The sequence below is a fragment of the Ranitomeya imitator genome, chromosome 2 (assembly GCF_032444005.1).
Source record: "Ranitomeya imitator isolate aRanImi1 chromosome 2, aRanImi1.pri, whole genome shotgun sequence".
NCBI lineage: Eukaryota > Metazoa > Chordata > Amphibia > Anura > Dendrobatidae > Ranitomeya > Ranitomeya imitator.
Window position 1 is genome coordinate 29,818,974 of NC_091283.1, and position 25,788 is coordinate 29,844,761.

Here is a 25,788-nt window from a genome sequence, read left to right on the forward strand (position 1 = left end):
ACAGGAACTGGAGGCTTTTTGCGCCAAGAAGAGTGGGCAGCTTTACCATCTGAGAAAATAAAGAACCTCATCCACAACTAACACAAAAGTCTTCAAGCTGTCATTGATCATAGAGGGGGCAGTACACGGTATTAAGAAATGGGGTATGGGAACTTTTGATCAGGGTCATTTGGATTTTTTGGGTAGTCATTATGATTTAAAAAGAGAAAACACAGTTTGACAATAAATGGCTTCACCCAACCCCTAACCTTGAGTGGACAACAAGTTTTGGTGTTATCATTCATATTTTCTGAAGAAAGGCCAAGAAAGCAAAGATTCTGCTGGGGTATGTAAACTTTTAAGCACAACTGTATATCAGGAATGGGGATCCCTTGTCCCCTTCCCTCATCCTGACCGATACCGCTGCTGTAGACGAGAAGGTGGCCGAGCATGTACAATCACTTCTATGGGAATTCACCAGATGGAGTGTGTCCCCTCTGGTTTTTGCTTATTGGGCTGCAAAGATGAGGTCCCTTCTATACATGTGATGACTGCAGCCAATCCCTGGCTTTGGTAGTGTCATGGTTAGGACCAGTGATTGGCTGCAGCGGTCACGTGTGTAGTTGAAACCTTAGCATGGAATATCTATGGCAGGTAACTGCTATAATCCACCAATGACTCATTTTTATTGATCCCTGAGAACCCCCTGTAAGCCAAATATTTCTAAATACTTCCTTGCTACACCTGCTCTAAGTTTCATAGTATTTCCTTATCCGTTAGAAGATGTAATCCGTATGTGGCTTTTCAGATAATGCCGATCTAATCCTGCGGTTATAAGGGGATTTCTCCATATCGGGCGGTGGCCGCTCCTTACACCCACTGGATTGCTTTATAAGGATTGTGGCAATAGTGTGAGCTGTGCCAGTCCCAGGTTATAGCAGAGACGGAGACACCAAGAAGCTGCGCCAACATGGGCAGCTACATGGTGGCTGAAGTGTTACTCCTGATGGCGTCCGCTCGCTTCGCTTGTGCAGGTAACGATCTGAGCATTGATATAAAATATAACATGGATGTGATTTCGGTATAACTACAACCCCCGCGCGGTTCATCTTCTCTCCTCCGCAGACTATCACTCTCATTATTACTACATGACTCTGATCTCAGATGATCCCACGCCAGACTTTCCTTCATTCACCATGAGACGGACGCTGGACGACATCACTCTAATGTGGTACGACAGTGACGACGAAGTGATAGAGCGTCGCGTGCCCTGGTTCAAAAGCCCAAATCTGACTTTATGGCTTGCCAGTTATACTTTTTATCAGTTCCAGATGGTTATGCAAAGGACTCTACTCGCCATCCAAAATTACCGCCGCCATACAAAGGGTAGGTAGCACTGCAATTTCATATTTTATTTATTTTTTGTTGTGGATCGCCCCCAGACACATGGCCACAAGTTCTCGGTACCGGGCCTCTCTGGTTCGGTGCTGAGGCTGTCACGGTGGCTAGACCTGGTCCGCGACCCTGCTAAGAGGCGTCCAATAAAAGGGGATAGGAGTCTGTCAAGGTTTCGTGACGCCACCTGTGGTGTTCGGTCAGGGTGACCGACGCTGCTGTGGGGTCCGCTGGGGTGATGGAATGGCAGCTGGATGGTATACCTTCCCACAGGTGAAGTATGTCCCCAGGGCTTCCCAGTAAGGTGGATGGTGATGGTGTGAGGTGCAGTCAATAACGAGGACACAAGGTTGCAGTCTCTTTACCTCTTTACTGAAGACTTCAGGATCCTCAATCCAGAGCACGTTTAACAGGGCTCTCAGAGACCGGCCGGTCCGAAGGCACATCCAGAGTTCCCTTTGCAGGTGGAAATCGTTGCCTACCAATAGCACCTGTGTGTTGTAGTCCTACCCTGCTGAGCATTCGGAATAGTCCTCACAACTTCTGTTCTCGTTCGTTCGTTCTTTCTAATTTGTTCCAGATCTTTCTAGTTCAACGTCCCCCAGGTATGTTATGGCTAGGACGCACCCGTATGACGGGAAGGCCTGGAGTTCTTCCGGGACCCTAGAGACGCCCCTCTCCCACAGTTGCCCCCTATGTCTTCGTAGGTGTTTAGGTGAGACAGCCAACCTATAATTAACTGTCCTGCGGAGTTTGAAGTAAAGCGTAGAGTCAGTTACTTCCTCGGTGTTCCGGCCACCGGCTACGCGCCTCAGTAGGATGTTGCCTCGGTCTCACGGCACGACTCCTACTGGCTCTCCTTTGTGCTTGATCTCGTTTCTCACTGTTCCACAATATCCTTCCCTTCGTGTCTCTTCCTTAGGATACTGCCGCGGGGTGTGCAGGCGCGGTTCCGTAACGTTCTATTCTGGTCACTAGGTGCCTGCCAGGTTCCCACGCCTGACAGGGACCCCCCTGTGTCTTCTCCCTGCAACAGCCCCTGCCATGGGATGTTGCCTGAATCCAACCCAGTCAGCTTCTGACTAACTTCCTCCCCGACCCCTAGTTTTACCAGTGTGAGGAGTGGCCCAATAAATAAAGCCCTTTGCTCCCCCTAGTGGCCGGAGTGTGAAGTGTAATGTGTGCTGGTGATACCTGGTCAGGAGAATTCCTTCAGTGCCATCAGACGTACCATCACTCCCCTTAGTGGCAGAGTGTCATACTGCAATGACCAGATCTCTGGGGCGCTGCACTTGCACCTTGAGCAGCACTGTAAATATGGTCAGCACGGTGGCTCAGTGGTTAGCACTGTAAATATATGCAGAACAGTGGCTCATTGGATAGCACTGTAAATATATTCAGCACGGTGGCTCAGTGGTTAGCACTGTAAATATATGCAGCACGGTGGCTCATTGGATAGCACTGTAAATATATGCAGCACGGTGGCTCATTAGATAGCACTGTAAATATAGTCAGCATGGTGGCAAAGTGGTTAGCACTGTAAATACTGTATATTCAGCACGGTGGCAAAGTGGTTAGCACTGTAAACATAGTCAGCATGGTGGCTCAGTGGTTAACACAGTAAATATATTCAGCACAGTGGCTCAGTCGTTAGCACTTTGCAGCTCTGGGGTCCTGAGTTCAAATCCGACCAAGGACAACATCTGCAGGGAGTTTGCATGTTCTCCCCGTGTTTGTGTGGATTTCCTACAGGTTCTCCGGTTTCTTCCCACACTCCAAAGACATACTGATTCTGCGCTGTGGAATATGATGGCGCTATATAAGCGATGTATAATAAATACACGTTTTTAGACCAAACGATGCACAGAAAATAAAAACTAATTGCACAATCAATACATAAAATATATTTTGCATATTGGTTTCTTTTTTACAGGACCCAAAGAGACACCATTAAGCCTTGTTCACACAAATCAACTGCGCTGCATTTCTTCTGCCGGTGTCTGTGGATGGCCCTCCCATTAGGGCAGTGGGGTACTCGGATCCGGGCCCTTCGGTTCTCAAGGGGGATGTCACGGTGGCTGACCTGGTCCGTGGCCCTAGGGGACGTCCGTTAATAAATGGGGAAAGGTCTTTAAAGGGGAAATGTTCGTGACGCCACCTCTGGTATTCGGTCAGGGTGACCGACGCTGCTTAGGGGTCCGCTGGGGTGATGTTATGGCAGCTAGATAGTATACCTTCCCACAGGTGAAGTGTGTCCCCAGGGCTTCCCTTTGTGTAGATGATGGATGGTGTGAGGTGCAGAGAATAACGAGGACACAAGGTTGCAGTCTCTTTACCTTTACTGAAGGCTTCAGCGTCCATGGTCCAGAGCACCAGATCACAGGGTAGGCAGAGTCCGGCCGGTCTGAAGACAAATCCAGAGTCCCCTTATCCAGGTGGAAATCAGTAGCCTTCCTCTAGCGCCTGAGTGTTGTAGTCCCTCCCTGCTGAGCTTCTCGGTGAGGTCCTCACAACTGATGTTGGTGTTCTAGATGTTATGTCTCTTTCTCTCTGTCCCCCAGATGGTATGGATAGGACAAACCCGTATGTCTGGTGGCCTGAGGCTTTTTACAGGGACCCTACAACGCCCCAGCCCCCACAAATTGCCACCGTGCCTCCTGGGTATAAGGTTGGGCAGCCAACGTGGAATTAACTGTCCTGCCAGTCTCTGAAGTAAGGGCATAGAGATCCTTACTCCCTCGGTGTTCTGGCTACCAGCTTCTGCGCCTCAGAGGGAGGCAGCCTGTTGCAGGGCAGAACTCCCCCTGGATTCCTCTCCTTGTGCTACGACTTCGTTTCTCACTCTCAGCAACGCAATTCCCTTCGTGTCCTTTCTTAGGATGCTGCCGCATGTGGGGCAGGCGCAGCTCCGTAACCTTTTGGCTAGGCCTCTGACAGGATCCCACCCCTGTCAGGGACCTCTCTGTCTGCAGCTGTTTGATGTTCCTCCTTCCCCTCTGTCTGCCTGACAGGTGCTGTCTGGGTGAAACCCAGTCAGCCTCTGACTCGGTGAATCCCCAGTCAGCTTCTGCCTAACTTCCTATCCAGACCACCAGTTTTACCTATTTGTGAGGAGTGCCCTACTAAATAGGAGCATAGCTCCCCCTGGTGGACTTGGAGTGTGAAGTGTGTTGTGTGGTTTGTGATAACTGGCAAGGTGATCTCCTTTATTGCCACCAGACGTAACACCACTCCCCCTGGTGGAAGAACGACATTACTGCAATGACCAGGACTCTGGGGCGCTGCATCTGCACCCCAATATGCAGTAATAATCTGCTCTTGCTGCATTTTACATTGTTTTCCCCTCTTTTTATCTTTTTTCATGCCGTTTACCCTTTCTAGACATTATTGGTGCAGATTTGCCCAGCGTTACAAGATGTGTTTTTTCAAAAACTCTGGGATTCTGCACTTATAAACACCATTGCATTTTTTCACGCATAGAAGTCTATAGGTAACAAGCGAACAGTTCTGCGCATCTTGAATTTTCATGATACAACATTGATTTTGTCTGAATTGGTTATTTTTGTAGAAAACACCACAGTGAAAAAAAAATGAAAATTTACCCTGTGTGGGAACACGACCTAAGGCTGTGATCAAATGTTACAGCCGTGTTGCGTTTTTTGCCACAATCGCAGTAGAGCTGCAACTTTTTTTTTTATGATTTTGGTAAAAAACGCAATGCGGCCACAACTTGTGTAGCTTGTTCACACTGAGCTTTTTTATGCTTTTTATGACAGTGGGTTTTTTTTTTAATGCATTTTTTCTGAAAGAAAAACTATGGCAAACACAAAAGTGCAGAAGAAATTACAAATTTTTTAGCGTTTTTACTGATAATCCATTTTGTTCTGCTGAAAAACTTTCAAATCATTAACATGCTTTTCAAAAACTCATCAAAGGTAAAAAAAAATGCAAGAGAAACACTATTTTACTTAATGAGTGCAGAAATGAAATAAAAAAAATCACCAAAAGCTCATTGTGGTAATGTGGATTTGTGCAGTTACTGTAAAGAGCTTTTTTTCTGTAAGGAAAACTACACAGAAAAGACAGTAAAAAAAATGCCATAAAGAATGGGAACAATGAACATTTGTGGTCCCACTGCTGTGTCTATCTGGAGGACATGTCACTGTTTTCATGATAAGATAAATTCCTAAGGTGGAAAAATCAGAAGAAAAGGATTGTTAAATATATGGGTACAACATATAGGAGGACTATTGTGGTTTACAAGATTATCTTCATAAAGTAGTCATTATAGACAAATACAGAATACGTCAATAAAATACAGAAGGAGAAGATTTATTTCTTCTCCTGTCACAGCCCTTTTTCGGCAGTTTGTGTGTATATGAAATAGCTCCTCTGTCAGTTGAGACATAGATGACCTCGGCAGCTGTGCTTCTTCAGACTGCAGCACTTTCTGATACATTACCAGGACAGGCTGCCGTTTGCATTTTATGATGGGGTCCATTTTATTACATGCTCAGAGAACCCTTGATCAGGACTAGTTGTTACTTATCTGATTGTTGTGTCTGGTGCCGATATCTGACGGGAAAGAGGTGTCACAGACCGCTCCTACTGGCGATTCAGTGGCTTCTGCTGATATCACACAGACAGAGCAGCTCTTCCTCTTCCAGGCTGCTTTGTTGATGGGATGTGACTGCCGATGTCATGCTGATTGACAGCTGGCTCCCCGCGGTAAGGCAGAAGGGAGCTGGCTGGCAATCAGCATGCCATTGGCTGACATGCTCCTTTGATAGAGCAGCCTGAAAGCGCTATACTGTTGACATCAAGCAGCTAAATTGCAGTCAGCGACTGATCTGAGTCTGCGCCGGGTATAAACAGAAAGTAGTTAGGCCCATGATACATATGTATAAAAAACTAGATGGTGGCCCGATTCTAACGCATCGGGTATTCTAGAATATGCAGGTCCACGTAATATATTGCACAGCCCACGTAGTATATTGCCCAGCTACGTAGTATATTGCCCAGCCACGTAGTATATTGCCCAGCTACGTAGTATATTGCCCAGCCACGTAGTATATTGCCCAGCCACGTAGTATATTGCCCAGTCACTTAGTATATTGCCCAGTCACTTAGTATATTGCCCAGCCACGTAGTATATTGCCCAGCCACGTAGTATATTGCCCAGCCACGTAGTATATTGCCCAGTCACTTAGTATATTGCCCAGTGACGGAGTATATTGCCCAGCCACACAGTATATTGCCCAGCCACGTAGTATATTGTCCAGCCATGTAGTATATTGCCCAGCCACGTAGTATATTGCCCAGTCACATAGTATATTGCCCAGCCACGTAGTATATTGCCCGGCCACGTAGTATATTGCCCAGCCACGTAGTATATTGCCCAGCCACGTAGTATATTGCCCAGCCACATAGTATATTGCCCAGCCACGTAGTATATTGCCCGTCCACGTAGTATATTGCACAGCCCACGTAGTATATTGCCCAGCCACGTAGTATATTGCCCAGCCACGTAGTATATTGCCCAGCCACGTAGTATATTGCCCAGCCACGTAGTATATTGCCCAGTCACGTAGTATATTGCCCAGCCACGTAGTATATTGCCCAGCCATGTAGTATATTGCCCAGTCACTTAGTATATTGCCCAGTGACGTAGTGTATTGCCCAGCCACGTAGTATATTGTCCAGCCATGTAGTATATTGCCCAGCCACGTAGTATATTGCCCAGCCACGTAGTATATTGCCCAGTCACATAGTATATTGCCCAGCCATGTAGTATATTGCCCAGCCACGTAGTATATTGCCCAGCCATGTAGTATATTGCCCAGCCACGTAGTATATTGCCCAGCCACGTAGTATATTGCACAGCCCACGTAGTATATTGCCCAGCCACGTAGTATATTGCACAGCCCACGTAGTATATTGCCCAGCCACGTAGTATATTGCCCAGCCACGTAGTATATTGCCCAGCCACATAGTATATTGCCCAGCCACGTAGTATATTGCCCAGTAACGTAGTATATTGCTCAGTGACGTAAAATAAAAAATAAACATATACTCACCCTCCGAGGGCCCGTTGAAGTCCTGGCGCTTGTGTACGGTGCACGTGGCAGCTCCCGGTCCCAGGATTCGTATGAACACAGGACCTGTGATGATGTCGCGGTCACATGACCGTGACATCATGGCAGGTCCTTCTCGCATAGCATCCTTGGCACCGGAACCTGCCGCTTGCCCTACCGAGGACAGCGAGTGATGTCGGAGGGTGAGAATAACCTTTTTTTATTATTATTATTTGTAACATTAGATGTTTTTACTATTGATGCTGCATACACAGCATCAATAGTAAAAACTTGGTCACGCAGGGTTAATAGCTGCGATCCCGGAGTGTGTTACACCGCGCTCCGGTAACGCTGGCATTAACCCTGTGTGAGAGCTGACTGGAGGGGAGTATGGAGCGGGCACTGACTGCGGGGAGGAAAGAGCGGTCATTTTGCCGCTGGACTGTGGCCGTCGCTGATTGGTCGTGGCAATGGTCGTGGGCGTTTTGCCACGACCAATCAGCGACTTGGATTTCCATGACAGACTGAGGCCGCGATCAATGAATATCCATGACAGAAAGACAGACCGAAGGACAGACAGACGGAAGTGACCCTTGGACAATTATATAGTAGATAATCCTGGATAATCCCTTTAAATGCTTACCAGAAGAAAATTGGACTATTCCGCTAATTGCATTTTAAGATATTGGGTAGAGATAGGCAAGTTGTCTTTCCATGCTCTTATTACCCCCTATCTTTAGGGCATGTTCACATGTAAAAGATTTGCAGTGGATTATTGTGCAGCATATTTGTGGCCAAATTCTCATGTGATACATGCAGATTTTGTTGTGGATTTGCCGCAGATTTCATCCTTTGCATTGGAAAGAGGGAAATCAGCAATGAATTCCACACAAAGAATTGACACTTTCAGATTTTACAAATTTGTAAATGTTTCACACTGCAGATTTCCTATATGCAAATCTACCCAGAAAATCTGTAAGAAAAATTCAATGTGTGAACCAGGGGTATTTATTTGTTCTTCTTATTTCTGCTTACAGGGTATCACATTCTGCAGCAGTTGGAGGGATGCACCCTGTATGATAACGGCACGGCCCAGGCTTCATGCCATATTCATTATGATGGAAAACCATTCATGTATTTTAATAGAAATACCGTAAGATGGACGGCAGAGTCACCGGGTGATGAGAAATTTGTAGAAATATATAATTTGAATAAAACTATATTAGAAGAAATCCAGTATGATTTGGTAAATATTTGTATCCCGCACATCACCACATTACTGCCACTGGGAAACTGCACCTTGAATCGAAAAGGTAGGACTGCAGAAGACAAAGTATGACTTCTACGGAAAACTTCTGACGCTTACTTCCTATAGGAACCAAGACCAGACCCTAACAGACACATAATCTGACATCGCTTCTCCCCTAAACATTTAATTATTAATTTCTTAAAAGACAACTCCATTATTACTTACAAAATCGTATTGGTCTTCCAACCTCAAATATTACATTAAAGGGAATCTGTCAGTAGGATCCACACTCCTATGTTTTCTGTATGGGCATGCAGATCTGGAGCGCCCGCTAGGACCGGGTCCACTGGGGCTGATGGTAATGCGGTTTAGATGGTTTCGCTCCCCACAGGTGGAGCGGAGGCCCCAGAGCTACCAGGACAGTCTATGAGGGGTTGTAGATGTTGGGGTGAAGGAAATAATTGGAGGACACAGGATTTGCAGTCTCTTTACCTTTTACTGGTGAAATTGCAGTCCAGAGCACAGGTTACAGGTGATCTTTGGAATCCGGGCAGCCTGGAAGCGGTTTGGGATCCCCCTAGCCAGGTTGGGTTGGAAGCCTTCCTTTCGTTTCTTGATGCATTAGCTTTCCTCAGTTCCCTCTCTCAATCTGTCCCTCAGGTGGACACTACCGGCATGGCAGGCAGTTCAAGCCTTTTTACAGGTGTCCCTTTCTCGTGGTGACTCCGGGCTCTAGTATGCTGCTGTGCCTTCAGGTGTCAGTTGTGGCTAGAAGACCTGCAATCTCCTGCCCTTCGGTTTCTGCTGTGGGGCATACAGTTCCCACCCAACCTTGGACCCCAGTGTCCGGCTTTTTGCGCACAATCCTGGGAGTGAGCTCAATCGCAGCTCCACTCCCAGTTTCCCTTTCCTCACTTGCTTCCTCTCTCTTCACTGTCTCACAGCCTGACTGTAACTCCTCCTCCAGACCAGAACTGATAGGGAAGCTACCCTGAAACCGGGTCTAGAGCTCCCCCTTCTGGCCTGGAGTCAGGAAAGTGTTGCATGCTAGTGTTACCTGCTAAGGGGATTCCTTCTCGCTTCCAGGCATGGCATCACCCTCCCCAGGAGGCAGGCAATACCACTGTGACAACTGGATTCCTGGGGTGTCACAGATCATATTACTCCAGTGAAAGCCCCATTTTTCTTAATATGTAAATGAGCTGTTAAGATCTATGGGTGGGACATAGATCTCCCTGAGAATCCGCCTCCAGAGCTTATTATAAATGAAAGCCGTCATTACCGATATGAGACATGTAAATCTGGAGAGCAGACTGTCAATCATTACATGGCTCACACTGGAAACGCCCCTTTGGGGGCATATTCACAGGGAATATGTCAGTAGGAATTCACCCCCATACTATTTATATGCGCATATAGCTCTTTCAAAGACAAGGTCAGCAATATATTTACATGGTCAGTCCTTGCCTCCATTAGTGAGAAACCAGAGTTTGAATTGACATGTAAATAAGGCTGAAAAGCTATCGTAGATCTGAGTGAAAAGCTATGGTAGATCTTAAGCTTCTGTCACTCCAGCTCTATTCCCTGCCCAACGCCACCTAGTTTTCTGTTAAAATATTATGTATTACAAGGAACCAGACTGTGCTGGCTGATCAAAAAAAAGGATAGTTCACTGTCAGCTGCCCTGATATCGCGATGAGGCTTCAGGATCACAACTTGCAACGATCAGCTGATTTTCATGGTGGCTCTCATGTCAAAATGGATGTCTTTGGTTAGAGAATATCATCTTTAACTTGTACTTAGGAAACAGTGATTATTATCCCTTGTTCTTCCTCTTGTAGAAGCTCCAGTTGTGAAGGTGACCCAGGTCCCTATAGACAATGGCACACTTAGGGTGCACTGCCGGGCGTATGGACATTACCCCAAAGACATCTCCATAATGTGGTACAAGAATGGACAACAGATATCGGAGGAGATGATGGAAAGGACGACGCTGCCATTACTGGACCTGACGTATCTGACCTCTTTATCATTCAATGTCACATCCGTGCCTGATGATGTCTATACCTGTAGGGTCAACCACAGTAGTATGCCGCGGGGCTTCACCCAGGACTGGAGTAAGTGGAGTAAAATATTATGTACCGATAACATGGATCCACATCACAAATCTAGAGCATGCCCATGATATTTAGATGCAACAAAATGTTTCTTTTCACCTATTAGTGTTAGTTTTGTAGTTAAGCTAAGAGGGTATTCTTATGTAAGTTTTGGCCTATAGCTGCAATACATCATTACATAATAAGGTTCAAACTCCGGGACCTGCACCTATACTGAGAATGGAGGGGCCACAATGCTGTTCCAGCACAGTGACTTTGTCTAAGGCCGGCATCACACTGACGAGTTTTACGGACGTATGAGAGGTGCAGAAAATACGGATTGCATACGGTACAATGCTTCTCTATGGCCCAGCTCCTATCAGCCGTATTTTACTGATCCGTATTATACGGTCTTCTACGGCCGTAGAAAATCGCAGCATGCTGCGTTTGTCACCGTATTGTGCAAAAAAATCGCCATGAAAGTCTATGGGGGCGAGAAAAATACAGATTACACACGGACCAGCAGTGTGAGTTGCGAGAAATACGCAGCGCTGTTAGAGAGAAAAGCCGGCAATTCAGTGCGGTGTACAGTAAAATCACACTGACAGCTTACAGTAGAATAGGTAGAATAAATGTGTACACATAGAATAGGTATATATATATATATATATATATATATATATATATATATATATATGAGACACATATATGTATATATATTAATATTTCATCCAGCGCGATATAGCAGAAAAGCCGGTAATTCAATTGCCGGCTTTTGCTATCTCCTTCCAAAACCCGACATGATTTGTGACATGGTTTACATACAGTAAACCATCTCATATCCCCATTTTTTTTGCATATTCCACACTACTAATGTTAGTAGTGTGTATGTGCAAAATTTGGGCTGTCTAGCTATTAAATTAAAGGGTTAAATGTCGAAAAAAATTGGCGTGGGCTCCCGCGCAATTTTCTCCGCCAGAGTAGTAAAGCCAGTGAGTGAGGGCAGATATTAATAGCCTGGAGAGGGTCCATGGTTATTGGCCCCCCCTGGCTAAAAACATCTGCCCCCAGCCACCCCAGAAAAGGCACATCTGGAAGATGCGCCTATTCTGGCACTTGGCCACTCTCTTCCCATTCCCGTGTAGCGGTGGGATATGGGGTAATGAAGGGTTAATGCCACCTTGCTATTGTAAGGTGACAATTAAGCCAAATTAATAATGGAGAGGAGTCAATTATGACACCTATCCATTATTAATCCAATAGTATGAAATGGTTTAAAAACACACACACACACACACACACACACACAATATTGCAAAGTATTTTAATGAAATAACCACAAAGGTTGTTGTAATATTTTATTCCACTCTCAATCCACCTGAAGACCCTCGACCTGTAACAAATTAAAAATAATAAACCAACAATATCCCATACCTTCCGATGATCTGTCACGTCCCACAATGTAAATCCATCTGAAGGGGTTAAAATATTTTACAGCCAGGAGCTCTGCTAATGCAGCTGTGCTCATGCCAGTAAAACCCTGGGGAATGAATGGAATGTAGGTCAATGACCTGTAGTTACCTTCATTCGCGGTGATGTGCCCTCTGCTGGATGTCCTCATATGACCTCGAGGCTGGGAAAATATTCCGAAAAGTTCCGACGCTCGAGGTCATATGATATACCGTATATACTCGAGTATAAGCCGAGATTTTCAGCCCAAATTTTTGGGCTGAAAGTGCCCCTCTCGGCTTATATTCGAGTCACGGTCGGCGGTGGGGTCGGCAGGTGAGGGGGAGAGGGCGCTGAGGCATACTTACCTAGTCCCAGCGATCCTGGCGCTCCCCCTGCCCTCCCACGGTCTTCTGTGCTGCTTCTTCCCCTCTTCAGCGGTCACGTGGGACCGCTCATTAGAGAAATGAATAGGCGGCTCCACCTCCCATAGGGGTGGAGCCGCCTGTTCATTTCTCTAATCAGCGGTAACGGTGACCGCTAATAGAGAAAGAAGCTGCGGCACCGAAGACCGTGGGACAGGCAGAGGGAGCCGGACGTCGGGACCAGGTAAGTATGTCATATTTACCTGTCCCCGTTCCAGCCGCCGGGCGTCGCTCCATTTTCCCGGCGCCGCTCCGTCTTCCCGGCGTCTCTGCGCTCTGACTGTTCAGGTCAGAGGGCGCGATGACGCATATAGTGTGCGCGGCGCCCTCTGCCTGATCAGTCAGCGCAGAGAGACGCCGGGACCGGACGCCGGAACGAGACGCCGGGAGCTGCAAGCAAGAGAGGTGAGTATGGCTTTTTTTTTTTTTAATTGCAGCAGCGGCACAGATTTATGTGGAGCATCTATGGGGCAGTATGAACGGTGCAGAGCACTATATGGGGCAAAGAAATGGGGGCAGTATGAACGGTGCACAGCACTATATGGGGCACAGATATGGGGGCAGTATGAACGGTGCAGAGCATATATGGGGCACAGCTATGGGGGCAGTATGAACGGTGCACAGCACTATATGGGGCACAGATATGGGGGCAGTATGAACGGTGCAGAGCACTATATGGGGCACAGATATGGGGGCAGTATGAACGGTGCAGAGCATATATGGGGCACAGATATGGGGGCAGTATGAACGGTGCACAGCACTATATGGGGCACAGATATGGGGGCAGTATGAACGGTGCAGAGCACTATATGGGGCACAGATATGGGGGCAATATGAACGGTGAAGAGCATATATGGGGCACAGATATGGTGGCAGTATGAACGGTGCAGAGCACTATATGGGGCACAGATATGGGGGCAATATGAACGGTGCAGAGCACTATATGGGGCACAGATATGGGGGCAGTATGAACGGTGCAGAGCACTATATGGGGCACAGATATGGGGGCAATATGAACGGTGCAGAGCACTAAATGGGGCAAAGATATGGGGGCAATATGAACGGTGCAGAGCATACAGGGCACAGATATGGGGCAATATGAACGGTGCAGAGCACTATATGGCACAGATATGGGGAAATATGAACGGTGCAGAGCACTATATGGCACAGCTATGGGGAAATATGAACGGTGCAGAGCACTATATGGCACAGCTATGGGGCAATAATGAACGGTGCAGAGCACTATATGGCACAGCTATGGGGAAATATGAACTGTGCAGAGCGCTATATGGCACAGCTATGGGGAAATATGAACGGTGCAGAGCACTATATGGCACAGCTATGGGGCAATAATGAACGGTGAAGAGCACTATATGGCACAGCTATGGGGAAATAATGAACGGTGCAGAGCACTATATGGCACAGCTATGGGGAAATAATGATCTATTTTTATTTTTGAAATTCACCGGTAAATGCTGCATTTCCACCCTAGGCTTATACTCGAGTCAATAGGTTTTCCCAGTTTTTTGTGGCAAAATTAGGGGGGTCGGCTTATACTCGGGTCAGCTTATACTCGAGTATATACGGTATATATATATATATATATATATATATATTATATATTATTATATATATACATATATATATACAGTGGGGCAAAAAAGTATTTAGTCAGTCAGCAATAGTGCAAGTTCCACCACTTAAAAAGATGAGAGGCGTCTGTAATTTACATCATAGGTAGACCTCAACTATGGGAGACAAACTGAGAAAAAAAAATCCAGAAAATCACATTGTCTGTTTTTTTAACATTTTATTTGCATATTATGGTGGAAATTAAGTATTTGGTCAGAAACAAAATTTCATCTCAATGCTTTGTAATATATCCTTTGTTGGCAATGACAGAGGTCAAACGTTTTCTGTAAGTCTTCACAAGGTTGCCACACACTGTTGTTGGTATGTTGGCCCATTCCTCCATGCAGATCTCCTCTAGAGCAGTGATGTTTTTGGCTTTTCGCTTGGCAACACGAACGTTCAACTCCCTCCAAAGGTTTTCTATAGGGTTGAGATCTGGAGACTGGCTAGGCCACTCCAGGACCTTGAAATGCTTCTTACGAAGCCACTCCTTCGTTGCCCTGGCGGTGTGCTTTGGATCATTGTAATGTTGAAAGACCCAGCCACGTTTCATCTTCAATGCCCTTGCTGATGGAAGGAGGTTTGCACTCAAAATCTCACGATACATGGCCCCATTCATTCTTTCATGTACCCGGATCAGTCGTCCTGGCCCCTTTGCAGAGAAACAGCCCCAAAGCATGATGTTTCCACCACCATGCTTTACAGTAGGTATGGTGTTTGATGGATGCAACTCAGTATTCTTTTTCCTCCAAACACGACAAGTTGTGTTTCTACCAAACAGTTCCAGTTTGGTTTCATCAGACCATAGGACATTCTCCCAAAACTCCTCTGGATCATCCAAATGCTCTCTAGCAAACTTCAGACGGGCCCGGACATGTACTGGCTTAAGCAGTGGGACACGTCTGGCACTGCAGGATCTGAGTCCATGGTGGCGTAGTGTGTTACTTATGGTAGGCCTTGTTACATTGGTCCCAGCTCTCTGCAGTTCATTCACTAGGTCCCCCCACGTGGTTCTGGGATTTTTGCTCACCGTTCTTGTGATCATTCTCACCCCACAGGGTGGGATTTTGCGGGAGCCCCAGATCGAGGGAGATTATCAGTGGTCTTGTATGTCTTCCATTTTCTAATTATTGCTCCCACTGTTGATTTCTTCACTCCAAGCTGGTTGGCTATTGCAGATTCAGTCTTCCCAGCCTGGTGCAGGGCTACAATTTTGTTTCTGGTGTCCTTTGACAGCTCTTTGGTCTTCACCATAGTGGAGTTTGGAGTCAGACTGTTTGAGGGTGTGCACAGGTGTCTTTTTATACTGATAACAAGTTTAAACAGGTGCCATTACTACAGGTAATGAGTGGAGGAAAGAGGAGATTCTTAAAGAAGAAGTTACAGGTCTGTGAGAGCCAGAAATCTTGATTGTTTGTTTCTGACCAAATACTTATTTTCCACCATAAAATGCAAAAAAAATGATAAAAAAAACAGACAATGTGATTTTCTGGATTTTTTTTTCTCAGTTTGTCTCCCATAGTTGAGGTCTACCTATGATGTAAATTACAGACGCCTCTCATCTTTTTAAGTGGTGGAACTTGCACTATTGCTGACTGACTAAATACTTTTACGATTTTTTGAGCACATGGATCCATTGTATGTCCGTATGTCGGTTTTGCAAGCCTGCAAGAAAATATCGCAGTATGGATGCCATACGGATTACATACGGAGGATGCCATGCGCAAAATACGCTGACACACCCTGCCTACGGAGGAGATACGGACCACTATTTTGGGGACTTTTCTGCGTATTACGGCCGTAAATTACGGACCGTATTTTTATACACTGAGTGCGAGGCCGGCCTAAGGGTGCAGATGGACGGCTGTATAACTTGTGCGATGATCGCATCACACTGCACAGACTGGCCAGGCACCTCTCCTGACCTCAGCATGACAGCGTGATGTATTTCTATACAGCTGTAACGCTGTGTGCCCACATTGAGTTTTTATGCATTTCTGCCGCGTTTTTGCTGCAGCAGAAACGCTTAAAAAACGCATTCCCATGCAATCCTATGGGATTCCGCAGTTGCTGTGCCCATGCTGCGGATTTTCCCGCTGCAGAATCGCATAGCGGTAAAATCCGCAGCATGTTCATTATTTCTGCGTAGGATTGCATTGAAGCTCTCACTTTATGCATGTGGCTATGCCCACCATGTGTAAAGTGAGCGCTTCATGTGCGGATGGTACCCAGGGTCCTGGAGGAGAGGAGACTGGGCACCATATTCCTGTAAAAAAAAGAATTAAAATAAAAAAATAGGGATATACGTCTGATGGCAGCCGGAGTCCTCCCGGCTGTCAGCGGTGCACGCGGCGGCCTCCGTTCCCAGGGATGCATTGCGCGAATCACCTGAGATGACTTTGCGGTCACATGACCGTGACATCACAAAGGTCCCTCGCGCAAAGCATCCCTGGGAACGGAACGTACCATGACCGCGTATCGCCAAACTGGGTCTTTTCCGTACCCAATCTTCCTGACCCCAACCCAATTCCCAGGGCACCATTCTCCCCTTCTCCTGCTAACATTAAATTAAATACAACACGTAAATTTCTTTGGATAATTTGGCCACAGCGGCCATTTTATTAAAACAAACAATAACATAAATAACAACATATATACCATATGTAAAAAACCTTGAGGGGAGGGTTCTTGGGGGTAAGAAAATCTGCCTCAAAAAATAGGCATAAAGCCACCACCAACTTTAAAACCAAACACTTCTTTACCCTCAGCCGTAACCACCAGCTCAAGGGCACCATGTAACCCATTTCGGGCAAACCAAAACCCCAAAGCTCCCGAGGTAAATTCCCTGTCCAGAGCCCGTAAACAAAAGCCAGATCAACCCCGTAAAAACGTCATCACCACCTCCAAGAACCCCACCCCCCGCCACACACGAACAGCCCTGACCCCTCAGGCTCGTGAGTGCCCCACCGCCACCAAAGCTCTCTCGACTCCTTCTTGTAGCCCGAGCGCCCATAAATCCATACCAACATCATTAAGATGCACTCCATCATCCCTCCAATAATTGCCGACCCCATCCTCCAGCTCCAAATGTCTCACGGCAATACCCCCGTTCCGAGACACAAATCCCGCCACCGCCCTATTCAGCTTCACCCGAGCTCTATTGATCCCTCTATGGGAACGTGCATCACGCCACTTCCGCCATGGTACAATGTCCGACGACACTGCCACAACACCCGGGAAAGATACCCATAACCGTAGAAAATTGAAACGAATGTCTCGAATCAACTCCCTCACTGGCCTCATTCCCAAATCATTTCCTCCAAGGTGAACCACCAAAATGTCCGGGGGTCGATCCAGTCTGGCGGCGTTGGCAACTGCCGACAACAAACTCCGCCATAACATACCCCGAAATCCCAACCATCTAATGACCACCGAATCCCGTACAAAGCCTAATTGCCTACCATTTGGCCTGGCATCCGCACGAATCGCACCCCAATGAACAAATGAATGTCCGACAATCCATGCAAGGAGGGAGGTTCGACCTGAAAAACATAACAATGATTAACACCATAACAAAACTCACCCATAGACTTAATGCCTAACATAAGACAGATATCGATCCGAACTCCATCTGCCTATTCTTTTGATCACCTCAGCGCCCAAGCCCAGACCATCAGCCTCAGACGCAGCACCAATTCGAAACGAATGAGACCCAAAATTCCTCGGGTCAACACCCAACGAACCCAAACCCCTCTTCAACAGTGCCGTAAATTGGTATCGTGACAAGAATTCCCCGTTCTGGTGTCATAACAAAGGGCCTGCCCTCAGCGGCGAAAGACGCCAATAAGATTCCAAACAGTGCAGCGGGCACATACCGCTACCGCCAACTTTCCCCAGCACCACTCGCCTACCCCTACCGAGCTGATCAGTCTTAGAACGCCTGATCCAAAATACAATACCTCCTGCCCAAAAGTCCACGTCTTCCGCTAACAGACCACCCGCCTTATCTTTATTCGGGGACACCAGCTCCCCCAGGCGCAAAGCGCCAAAGAACGCTAAAGAGAAGGCTAACCTAAACAATAAAACCTCAAACTGAGAACTACAAATACCGCCCAAAGCCTCCCCGAGCCGTTCCAGCATACCAAAAGAAATCGGCCTGCGCTTATCAAAAGACACATTGCCTTTCCGAAAACCCTTCAAAGCCTGCCTTATCAAAAAATCTTTTGTCACATCAGCTGAACCTTGCAACCGAAAACCAAAGGCCAGACCCGCAATAACTTTGTTTAACCTCGAAACTGACCATCCCCATTCGGCCGCCTTACCCATCAAAGCCAGCAAAGCCATAGTCTTATCGCCGTCAGACTCCACTGGGCCGCATTGGACCAACCAACCTTCCCACATCTCCCAGGCCGCTTCATAATCTGACCATTTCCGGCTGGACAGTGAGGCCTGTATCAAACGACCTCCCCTTCCGCAACAATCTGCCACAGATGCGAAGGACATCCTGCTCCTGTAGGTTCCGAATCTGGCGCCAGTTCCCGGAATCGGTCCCACTGCAAACGAGATAAAGCATCGGCTATAGTGTTTTGGACACCTGGCACGTGCACCGCCGAAATCCACGAATTCAATTCTAAACACCTCAACACCAATTCCCTAACCAACCTGATCACGGGGGGAGAAGAAGAAGATAAACTGTTGATAACTGACACGACACTCAAGTTATCGCAATGAAATCGTACCCGACGATCTTTAAAATTGTCGCCCCAAATAAACGCTGCCACCACGATTGGGAACAACTCCAACAATGCCAAATTTTTGGTTAGCCCGTTTTGCCGCCATTCTTCCGGCCACACTCCGACACTCCATTTACCTCCGCAGTAGGCGCCATAACCGACTCCACCTGCTGCGTCCGTATAAATCTCACAATCAAAGGCGTTCAAATCCTCCTGCTGAATCAATGCCCTGCCATTATAATTTTCCAGGAAACGCTGCCAAACTAACAGATCATCCCTGTGTTCCCTGCTCAAACGTATGAAATGATGAGCTGCCCGGACACCCGCCGTAGCTCTGGACAACCTTCGGCAAAAAATCCGGCCCATAGGCATGATCCGGCACGCAAAATTCAGGCGCCCTAGCAACGACTGTAACTCCTTCAACGTCACTTTCTTCAATTTTCCAATTCTGGACACCTCCTGCTTCAGCAACAACAATTTGTCGTCGGGCAACCTGCATTCCATCTTTCTAGAATCGATAAGAATCCCGAGAAAACTTAAAACCGTACAGGGGCCCTCTGTTTTCTCCTGCGCCAAAGGGACCCCGAAATGCCCGGCCACCCATTCCATGGTGGCCAATAAATTACCGCACACCGCAGAGCCCGGGGGGCCCACAAACATGAAATCATCCAAATAATGAATGACCGAAGGAACATCAGAAACGTCTCTAACAACCCATTCCAGAAATGTACTGAAAGTTTCAAACAACGAGCAAGAAATGGAACAGCCCATCGGCAAACACCTATCCAAATAAAATTCTCCATTCCAAAAACAACCTAGTAACGGAATGCTCTCCGGATGCACAGGCAAAAGCCGAAAAGCAGACTCGATGTCTGTCTTTGCCATCAAGGCCCCTGCTCCGTACATACGAACCCATTGCACTGCTGCGTCAAACGACGTGTATACAACCGAGCATAATTCCTCCGCAATGCCATCGTTAACAGAACAACATTTTGGGTACGACAGGTGCTGAATTAAACGAAACTTATTTGGCTCCTTCTTGGGCACCACTCCCAATGGAGAAACGATCACCCCTTCCATAGGCAGCGAACTAAACGGGCCGCCATTCTCCCTAACTCCACCTCCTTTGCTAACTTACTCGAAACCACATCCGCATGCAAACTTGCTGACCTCAGATTTTTTGTAGAAAAGGGGACCGTATGATTTGGGCGAGGAATCCTAAAACCTTCAGCAAAACCGTCCCTAATAACCACCGCCTTCACCCGGTCCGGATATCTACTTAGATAAGGGGCCATCTTTTGAAGACTCACCGGCGTCACCCCCATGACCGCTACCCCCTGCTGGCTTGCCCCTTGCTTTTCTGAAACATTTTGAAGCCCCATGCGATGCTCCGCTACAATGGGAGCATACGTGCTTAAACCTGCAGGTATTGCCATACTTGCACTGGCCGTCATTGAACTGCCAGCACGTGCCCGTTTTCTCTTTTGCCCCTTGTGACCCCTGTCCTCCTCCTCCCCCTTGTCCTGATTGCTGACTACTACTCCCTGCGCCCCCTTGAAAGGACTGCCCGTACCGCACAGTGGCCATCACTTTCAGCCATGAAAAAGTGCTCCCACTTTATCTCGGGCCTAACCGCCTTCCGCTGCCTAAATTGTTCGTCGTAACGCAGCCAAGCCTGGCCCCCATACGTACGATGTGCCTCACCAATAGAATCAAAGTAGCAGAAAAGACCCGAGCAATTTTCCGGGAATTTTTCTCCTATCACACTGGCCAAGATAGCAAAAGCCTGCTGCCAATTAACAAACGTTTGCGGAATCAGGCGCCAACGCCTTTTTTCCTCCTCTTCCTTTTTACTATCATCTTTTTTCCCTTTGTCCAAATTACATTTTTCCAAAGGGAGGAGGGAGAAAATCTCAACAAATTCATCCTTCCAGATCTTCTCCTTCACTTCCTTCTTTAAATGGGCACCGAGGGGACCCTCGAAGCACACAAAAACCTCCCCTTTTGCCCGATCGTCCAATTTTATCTCATCTTTCTTACCCGTCTCCGTTTGAACCGACACTGACACCCCAGCCGCCTGGGATGACGCGGCCGCCCCAGACCTCACTAATTCACCGGGCCCCCCCCCCCCCCCCAGCTGTGCTAACAGGATCCACCAACCAAGCCCCAGCGGGTGACCCTCCCACACTACTTGCTGACCCCGCGTCCAATCTCCTCAAAATATGCGACATACCTGCCAAAAGCTCTCTAACGCCAGGAATCCCAGAACCAACCTCCCCTACCCCCTCCACTAACCCCGACGTACCCGGCACCGAAACAGGAATAGACATGTACTCACGAGGCTGCGCAGGTGCTGTGTCCCCACCAGCCGTGTCTCCGGAATCCCGCTGTTCGCCATCTTCTGGATGCTCGCTCCCAGATCCGGGATCGTCGCTGACGCTGAAGTGCCCCAGGCCTGCGCCCCTGGCCTCCACGTCACCAGGGGGGACCGAGACTGGCGAAACGCTCCTGTCGCTGGATCTCCTGGCGGATCGTGACCTGACGGCTGTTTGTGGCCCGCTTCGACCTCCCGCCATGCTGGACCGACCGGCACCCGCCACACGACCTCCGCGTCCTAGGCCCAGCTGAACCGCCGATGCCAGCCTGCCCGTCGCCCTGCTCTGCCGTCCGGTCCCTCTGCCAGGCCCACCTGAGGGAGGGGAGCCCGCCGCTGCAACCGCTTCCCTGGAACTCCCCCTCGCTGCTGGCGTCGCTGTTCTCCTGTCTCCTCCTGTCGCTGCTGCCGCCGCTGCCCGCGCTGTGGTCCGGCTGTTCCTAGCACCACTAGAGGGCGCCGCACTACCGCTGCTTCCTGGACTAGGCCGCACTTCCGGTGCGGCCCTGGCTTCCGTTGCGGCCCTGGCCTTGGGCCGCGCCTGACTGTTCCCCGCTCCACGCCGCCGACTCGCGCCGGCAGAGCCGCCGGGTGGATTCCTGCCGGAGGGGGGAACGGGCGGGATAGTCGCGCCGCATCCCACAGCCCCCGCAGGGTCCCCGGAGGGGCTCCGCGGCCTGCGCCTGCCGCGCGGTGCAATTTCAGGGGACAACCTTTCTGGGGGCCTTGTTCTCCTGGTCCTGCTGCCCCGGCTCCCGCAGTCGCCTATCAGCCTGGTGAGCTGCTCCTGCAACCATCCATCGCTCCTGGACCTGGATTCCCGGCGCAGCTGCTCCATGAGGCTGTCTATGGAGGCCATGGTGAGTAGCTGTGCAGGTCTTCTCTCCTGATGATTCACCTCAAAAGTGATCCTTCCCACAAGTGATCCTTCCCACACTTACTCCAGCCCCCGCCTCCTTCTTCCACTAAGTACACCCCTTATTCAAAATATTCCCACCAATCACCTTATGATCTCTGTATCTATTCAAAACTCCAAAACTCCCTTCTTGGCAACGCAGTCATGTGAGGGTTTCCATCAAGCTGCGCCCATTGCAGCCCCCCCTCTGGAGTGCAGCTGAGATTGGGGGCCGTCGGAAGGTGAGAATAACCATATTTTTTTTTTTTAAATTATTTTTAACATTCTATCTATGCATATGCAGCATCAATAGTAAAAAGTTGGTCACACTTGTCAATCACTATGCTGACAACCTGTGTTACCAACCTGTCAATCACTTTTCCAAGCGATGCTTTAAATCGTTTGGAAAGCACTAGCATTCTACAAGCTAAAAAATCTTGCAAAATGCTTGTGTTTTGCAGGAAAACGCATTCCAATTCCGCATGCGTTTTACCCGCGGCAGGGAGTTGCGGAAATGCTACGGACATTTCCGCAGCATTTCTGCAACGTGGGCACATAGCTTAAAGCTCAGGTTAGCAGACAGCCAGTACAAGGACTGTGATGCCATCCTCGCATGAGTTATACGGCCGTCTGTCTGTGCCTTAGTTTATTACAGTACCTGCATATTGGCACTCCTAGCTGTGATGTAAAATGAGCCCTTATAGTCCTGATGAAGCAACTATGGCGAAACATTAGATATATCATGATCGGAGCCTCAACTCTACAGACTAATACGACTTATTGGGACAGATTTCAGCGTTCCCTGAATCTTCACTCTATATTGTGAACAAATGGAATACTAAAGGCTAAAATTATTTCTAAATGTATCTTACTTTTTGGTAAATAATTCAAAATAACCTAAAAAATAAGCTAATAAGTAGCTAACTATCATGCCCAGACATGGCTGAATTTGCAGTGGGTACATGCACAATTTTCTTTAGCGTTTGCCTAACATTCCACCCCTCACTATATCAAACAGGTGAAATCAAAGGCATCCATCCACAGTCATGCTCATGGCCACCCAGCATTGTAGAAAACCTCAGGTGGGCCTGTTTACCTGAAAGGAGTCTGCCTTCCCAGCCAGTAACGAGACGTTGTCTTATATGTCTTGTACCCCCTAATCCCTACAATGATGAGCACAGCATCCATAATAAGCTTCACCTTTATCAGTGGGCTGTATTAGAGACAAGAACAGTGCCTTTCCTATGTTTTCTTTCTTGCGGTACCACTACTATCTTTTTCTTTCCTGGAGTGCCTCTCCTACATTTCTCTTTCCTGCAGTGCCTCTCCTATCTTTTTATTTCCTGCAGTGCCTCTCCTACATTTCTCTTTCTGCAGTGCCTCTCCTACATTTCTCTTTCCTGCAGTGCCTCTCCTACATTTCTCTTTCCTACAGTGCCTCTCCAATCTTTTTCTTTCCTGCAGTGCCTCTCCTACATGTATTTCCTGCAGTGCCATTCCTATCTTTTTATTTCCTGCAGTGCCTCTCCTACATTTGTCTTTCCTGCAGTGCCTCTCCTACATTTCTCTTTCCTACAGTGGCTCTCCTATCTTTTTATTTTCTGCAGTGCCTCTCCTACATTTCTTTTTCCTGCAATGCCTCTCCTATCTTAATATTTGTTGCAGTGCCTCTCCCACATTTTTCTTTCCTGCAGTGCCTCTCCTACATTTATCTTTCCTGCAGTGCCTCTCCTACATTTCTCTTTCCTGCAGTGCCTCTCCTACATTTTTCTTTCCTGCAGTGCCTCTCCTATATTTTTCTTTCCTGCAGTGCCTCTCCTACATTTCTTTCCTGCAGTGCCTCTCCTAAATTTCTCTTTCTTGCAGTGCCTCTCCTCTTTTTCTTTCCTGCAGTGCCTCTCCTACATTTCTCTTTTCCAGCAGTACCTCTCCTCTTTTTCTTTCCTGCAGTGCCTCTCCTACATTTCTATTTTCCTGCAGTGCCTCTCCTATCTTTTTATTTCCTGCAGTGCCTCTCCTAGATTTCTCTTTCCTGCAGTGCCTCTCCTAGATTTCTCTTTCCTATAGTGCCTCTCCTACATTCCTCTTTCCTACAGTGCCTCTCCTATATTTCTCTTTCCTGCAGTGCCTCTCCTACATTTCTCTTTACTGCAGTGCCTCTCCTACATTTCTCTTTCCTGCAGTGCCTCTCCTATATTTTTATTTCCTGCAGTGCCTCTCCTACATTTCTCTTTCCTGCAGTGCCTCTCCTACATTTCTCTTTCCTGCAGTGTCTCTCCTACATTTCTCTTTCCTACAGTGCCTCTCCTATATTTCTCTTTCCTGCAGTGCCTCTCCTACATTTCTCTTTACTGCAGTGCCTCTCCTACATTTCTCTTTCCTGCAGTGCCTCTCCTATATTTTTCTTTCCTGCAGTGCCTCTCCTACATTTCTTTCCTGCAGTGCCTCTCCTATATTTTTCTTTCCTGCAGTGCCTCTCCTACATTTCTTTCCTGCAGTGCCTCTCCTACATTTCTCTTTCTTGCAGTGCCTCTCCTCTTTTTCTTTCCTGCAGTGCCTCTCCTACATTTCTCTTTTCCAGCAGTACCTCTCCTCTTTTTCTTTCCTGCAGTGCCTCTCCTACATTTCTATTTTCCTGCAGTGCCTCTCCTATCTTTTTATTTCCTGCAGTGCCTCTCCTAGATTTCTCTTTCCTGCAGTGCCTCTCCTAGATTTCTCTTTCCTATAGTGCCTCTCCTACATTCCTCTTTCCTACAGTGCCTCTCCTATATTTCTCTTTCCTGCAGTGCCTCTCCTACATTTCTCTTTACTGCAGTGCCTCTCCTACATTTCTCTTTTCTGCAGTGCCTCTCCTATATTTTTATTTCCTGCAGTGCCTCTCCTACATTTCTCTTTCCTGCAGTGCCTCTCCTACATTTCTCTTTCCTGCAGTGCCTCTCCTACATTTCTCTTTACTACAGTGCCTCTCCTATATTTCTCTTTCCTGCAGTGCCTCTCCTATATTTCTCTTTACTGCAGTGCCTCTCCTACATTTCTCTTTCCTGCAGTGCCTCTCCTATATTTTTCTTTCCTGCAGTGCCTCTCCTACATTTCTCTTTCCTATAGTGCCTCTCCTACATTTCTTTCCTGCAGTGCCTCTCCTACATTTCTCTTTCCTGCAGTGCCTCTCCTATCTTTTTATTTCCTGCAGTGCCTCTCCTACATTTCTCTTTACTGCAGTGCCTCTCCTACATTTCTCTTTCCTGCAGTGCCTCTCCTATATTTTTCTTTCCTGCAGTGCCTCTCCTACATTTATCTTTCCTATAGTGCTTCTCCTACATTTCTTTCCTGCAGTGCCTCTCCTACATTTCTCTTTCCTGCAGTGCCTCTCCTATCTTTTTATTTCCTGCAGTGCCTCTCCTACATTTCTCTTTCCTGCAGTGCCTCTCCTACATTTCTCTTTCCTGCAGTGCCTCTCCTACATTTCTCTTTACTACAGTGCCTCTCC

At 47.6% G+C, this 25,788-nt stretch overlaps 1 protein-coding gene across 2 annotated transcripts in view; it reads left to right on the plus strand.

The window, feature by feature from the left end:
- Positions 1-803: 803 nt before the first annotated feature.
- The window catches only part of LOC138661553 (major histocompatibility complex class I-related gene protein-like), a 27,845-nt gene continuing 2,860 nt past the window's right edge, over positions 804-25,788 (plus strand). For both annotated transcript variants that reach the window (XR_011317943.1, XM_069746355.1), the window contains exons 1-4: positions 804-1,013; positions 1,105-1,365; positions 8,486-8,761; positions 10,539-10,814. Coding sequence is in view for 1 of the 2 variants with exons in the window: in XM_069746355.1 (XP_069602456.1) it covers positions 950-1,013; positions 1,105-1,365; positions 8,486-8,761; positions 10,539-10,814 (877 nt within the window). In the remaining variant the exon portion in view is untranslated. The remainder of the gene's footprint in view (positions 1,014-1,104; positions 1,366-8,485; positions 8,762-10,538; positions 10,815-25,788) is intronic.